This window comes from Elephas maximus, chromosome 17 (genome assembly GCF_024166365.1).
Source record: "Elephas maximus indicus isolate mEleMax1 chromosome 17, mEleMax1 primary haplotype, whole genome shotgun sequence".
Classification (NCBI taxonomy): Eukaryota; Metazoa; Chordata; class Mammalia; order Proboscidea; family Elephantidae; genus Elephas; species Elephas maximus.
This window is the reverse complement of record NC_064835.1, coordinates 25,242,899-25,247,968: the sequence shown is the minus strand read 5'-3', so window position 1 is coordinate 25,247,968 and position 5,070 is coordinate 25,242,899. Positions and strand designations below refer to the sequence as shown.

The window sequence follows — 5,070 nt, the reverse complement described above, 5'->3', positions numbered from 1 at the left end:
CTCTGCTACAACATGTCTTCATTGAGGTGAAATCCAGAAGCACATATAGCATAAAGGAAATAATTTGATATTTTACTAGTGAACTCCTATGGAATCACAGAAAGCACTACTAACAACAAGTAACAATGCCACTGAACGTTCCTTTTTAAGAGCTGTGCATTGTCGACTCTGGGCGGATAACCAGGGGAGTGACAAAGGAGGCCACTCATTTTCCTGCTCTGGGAATTCAGAATTCCTGGTGTGAAATTATAAATGGAGTAGAACATTGAGTCTCAAAGGATACAATATTAGTTTTATGACACAGGATGCAAACACAGGCTCAGTAATTCCTATACCCAAGAGGCTCATCAAACATGGGAGGAAATCATGAGGGAGAGAATAAATTCTGCTCTACTCATCCATTTCTCCAGAACTACAGGCCATGAAATACATTCCCGTTCAAGCAAAGTGATTATTTTGGAGGCGCTTATAAGTTGATTGTTTTACCCCTTGCAAATGAAGAGCACCTTCTGGGTAAATTCTTAAACAGAAATTGCAGAGAATACCCTAGAATCCCTCTTCTAGCATGTCAAAGAGTGAGGACTGAGCTCGTGACTATTGTCTCCTTCATCATCAAACCTTGTCCCCCTCAGGACAGTGGGTAGGAAGCACCAGCAGCAGTGACACCTAGAGGAAAAAGAGGTGAGTGTTGAAACATCTCTGCCTTGAAAATTTCCTTTCGAACTCTCAATTACATAAATCAAAGGTTCTGGGAAACATCACTATTCATTGCCCCTTTTAGCCCTAATTCTTAGGGGGAAGGAATTGAGGGATACCATTGAGTAGAAAGGAAGAAATGATGTGCAGAGACTTTGGGGATCTACCATCATTCTTTGTTATACAGAGACACCCAAAAGGGGTAAAAAGTAGGGGAAAATGGGAAATCCACAGGAATCACCATAGGAATCAGGCTTCTTAGATGCCTTATTCTGGGTCTTCAGACAATTCTGAGTTTGTAAACCAGCAACTCCAGCTCTCCCTCTGGAGACAGGGAACAAGAGTTCATTGCTAATATCACCTTCTAACTCTCTTTCCACAGACCACACTGGTGAAGTGAATGGCTATGAAAAATGACTCTTCAGTGATGGAGTTTATCCTTATGGGATTAACAGACCAACCTAAGCTCCAGCTGCCCCTGCTTTTTCTGTTGTTGGTGAACTATGTGGTCACTGTGGTGGGGAATTTAACCTTAATTAATCTGATTTGCCTGAATTCTCACCTTCACACCCCCATGAACTTTTTCCTCTTCAATCTGTCTTTCATTGATCTCTGCTATTCATTTGTCTTTACTCCCAAAATGCTGATGAGCTTTATTTCTGAGAGGAACATTATCTCCTTTGCAGGATGCATGACTCAGCTATTTTTCTTCTGCTTCTTTGTTAACTCTGAGTGCTATGTGTTGACAGCCATGGCCTATGATCGTTACGTGGCCATCTGCAAGCCCCTGCTGTACACAGCCACCATGTCCCCGAAGGTCTGTTCCATGTTGATGTTTGGTTCATATATGATGGGGTGTGCTGGTGCCATGGTACACACTGGGTGTATGATCAAGTTGATCTTTTGTGACTCCAACATCATCAACCATTACATGTGTGACATCTTCCCCCTCCTCCAGCTCTCCTGCAGCAGCACCTATGCCAATGAGCTTGTGGTTTCCATTATTGTAGGCACAGTTATCTCAGCATCCAGCCTCATTATCTTTCTCTCTTATGCTTTGATTCTTTTTACTACCCTTCATATATCACCATCTAAGTGTTGGTCGAAAGCCTTCAGTACCTGCGGCTCCCACATAATAACTGTTGGTCTATTTTATGGATTTGGAATGCTCACTTATGTCAAACCATCATCTGCTGGGTCTGTGGAACAGGGAAAATTTTTCTCAGTGTTTTACACCAATGTGGTGCCCATGCTGAATCCCCTCATCTATAGCCTCAGAAACAAGGATGTCAAACTTGCTCTGAAGAAAACTGTGAAGAGAATGACACACTGAGCACAAGCAGAAGTTCTGCTTTAGTGCCTGCCTCCATTGCTGTGTCTTCTCCTTCTCCTCAACCCTTTCCTCCTTTTTCTTCTCTTCGTCTTTCTTTCTAAAGTATTCTTCGGAGGATTTTTACCCTAATGTCTTTTCTCATCATGCACCATAGCCATGTTGACCTATTCTTGAATTTCAGGATCATTCCAATCCCAAGGTGGCCCACCTGATTTTTATTCCTGGTATCGATGCAAACATTAGACTGATTTATTTTCTGTGTAGAGATAACACTGCCTATTTTATATGAATGTGTATTTCTTTCCCACTTAATGTGAACTGAGGAGTGAGATGCTGAGTGACTTCTTCATCACTTTCTTGCTTTCCCTGAAACAATTGTATAGCCTTTTATGTTTCAAGTGTTTTTTTTTTTCTTTTTACTTATGATTGCATTAAGACAGAGAAGGTGGTGACAAAAATTGTAGACACAGAGCAGTAGTAAAAAATTCCAAAATTTTTCAGCATTCATTTAGTAATAGATTTTGTTCTGGATTTTCAGTCTCACATTTGTAATGTTACTGAATATCACGTTGAATCATGGTTCTACGATCCTTTAGGATGTATGAGTATAGCTGAGGGTCACCACTCTGCTCACCTTGCACAAACCACACCTATGCAGAAAATTATGGGAAGTTCTTTTTGAATGTCTCTGTTTTATTGTGTTGGACAAATGATATGTTGTAATAAATAGAATTGACATTGTTACTGACTGGTACTTGTTATCAGTGGAACAAATGTAATTTTCCACATTATAGATTTTTCTTGTTCTCCACAAATACTCTGGGATTCATACAGATTATGATTGAAATTATACAGCAATATTCTTGGCTATAGAATAGACAGTCAAGTGTAACATCAAGCTTCTTTGTTTGCTCAGCTGTGTAGCAAAGGTTTCCTTTTACAAAAGAAGATCTGTTTCCTCTTTTTTTTTAAATAAACAAAACCATGTCAGCAAGGACCTTGTCATATTGGGATTTATTCTCTCAATATGTAAATTTGACTTCTCTCTTTTGTTCTTGGAAGAGAAAATCTGTGGTCTATTTTTGTGTGCCATTCTTTACCAATCTTATTGAAACATACATCTGCGTGTTCTCTCCTCCAGATGAGGAAATGATTATGTGACTGGCTCAAGGTCTCACAGCTAATGTTGCAGAGCCCAGTGTTTGAACCCATTGTTTATCCCAGGAAAGAATAGCAGAAAGAAAAAGAGAATTGTAAAGAATGAGCTTGAAAGTGGAGGTCGCTGGAGGGCCTAATGCTAAGTGAAATAAATCAAACATTTAAGGGCAAAGATTGTGTGATCCCTCTTTCATGAGAAGACAAGATCAGATAAATACAGAGAAATACACTGTTCATTGGTGGTTTCCCAGGATAATTTTGGGGGAGGGGTAAGTAAACCTTAGAATTTAGAGACTTGTTGCTTTTGGTGACGGGAAATGTGGCTCTGAGTGTGGAAATTTTGAGCACAGCACGACCATAGTAAAGACGAGAGTTTGAGCACAAGTTAAAAAGAACAGTGACAGATTATGATAAATGTTACTAATGTCAATGAACAATTTATGTGGAAATTTGTAAAAAAGTATTCATTGGAGGATATGCAACAACAGTAATAACAACTAAAAAATGTGTATTTGGTCACATGCGTATGTGTAAATATGTATGTTGTTTTTGTTAGGTGCCCTCAAGTCAGTTTCGACTCATAGCAACCCTATAGGTTAGAGCAGAACAGCCCCATAGGGTTTCCAAAGAGCAGCTGGTAGATTCAAACTGCCAACCTTTTGGTTAGCAACTGAGTTCTTAACCACTGTGCCACCAGGGCTCCTAAATATGTATATATATATTTAAAAAAAAAAACCCACTGCGTTTGAGTTGATTCAGACTCATAGCGAACCTATAGGATAGAGTAAAACTGCCCCATAGGGTTTCCAAGGAGCACCCGGTGGATTTGAACTGCTGAACTTTTGGTTTAGTTAGCAGCCATCTCTTAACCACTACACCACCAGGGTTTCTGGTTTTCAATGAGGATAATATAAATTACTACTGATATAAAAACTTATCACAAAGTTCTTCTGATAATATATTAGTTCTCTTATTATGTTCCCAGACATTTACAATATGGCTTTTAAAACCATATAAGAGGACATACATGAATAACTATAGGCATATGTATATACACATTCATTTATGCTGCATATATTTTCAAGTATAAAATAAAGCACATGGGGGTACAGTTAAGGATACTTCCTAGATACAACCAAACACCTTACAGGATTGATGTACTGGGTTTGAGAGCTTAGGACCATAAGTCTTGAGGGAAAACTCAGTTAACTGGCATAATATCGCCAACAAAGACAATATTCCACATCCTAGTTTGTTGAGTAGCACCTGGGATTTTAAAAGCTTATGAGCAGCCATATAAGATACAGCTATTGTTTTCTACTCATCTGGAGCTAATGAGAAAGAAGAAAACCAAGGACTCAAAAAAGAAACTAGTCTACAGAACCAGCAGTCTTCATGAAAAACAGCATCACCTACCTTGAGATCAGAAGAACTAGAAGGTGCCTGGCTACCACTACCACCCATTTGGACCAAGGACTCAATAGATGGCTTTGGATACAATGGGAGAAAATCGTACAACAAAATGGAAATACCTAAGAAGAGGCCAGACTTACTGAATTGGAAGAGGCTAGTTGAACTCCAGAGACTTGCTCTGAGATAGATACTCTTCAAACTTGAAACTCAAACCACTCCCAGAAATCACTTTTCATCCAAATGGCAGATTCAGTACTTGCTTCTTTAACTAATTGTCTAGATGAAAACAAATGGTTAACATTGACCCTAGACCAAAGATGGGAAAGCAAAGAGGAACAGGGAACCTAGAGTAATGGAAAAAAGAACAACCAAAATGAATATAATGAGAATGCTGATATGTTGTGACGAATGTAACCAATGTCACTGAACAATGTGTAAAGAAATTGTTAAGTGACAAACTAATTTGCTAT

The 5,070-nt window shown here is 39.0% G+C and overlaps 1 protein-coding gene across 1 annotated transcript; it reads left to right on the top strand.

Annotated features, from left to right (window-relative positions):
- The first annotated feature begins 1,090 nt into the window (after nt 1-1,090).
- Nucleotides 1,091-2,029, top strand: LOC126060577 (olfactory receptor 143-like). Its single transcript, XM_049856779.1, has one exon. The coding sequence runs from the start codon at nt 1,097-1,099 to the stop codon at nt 2,027-2,029; it is 933 nt and encodes a 310-aa protein (XP_049712736.1). The 5' UTR covers nt 1,091-1,096.
- The last annotated feature ends 3,041 nt before the right edge of the window (nt 2,030-5,070 follow it).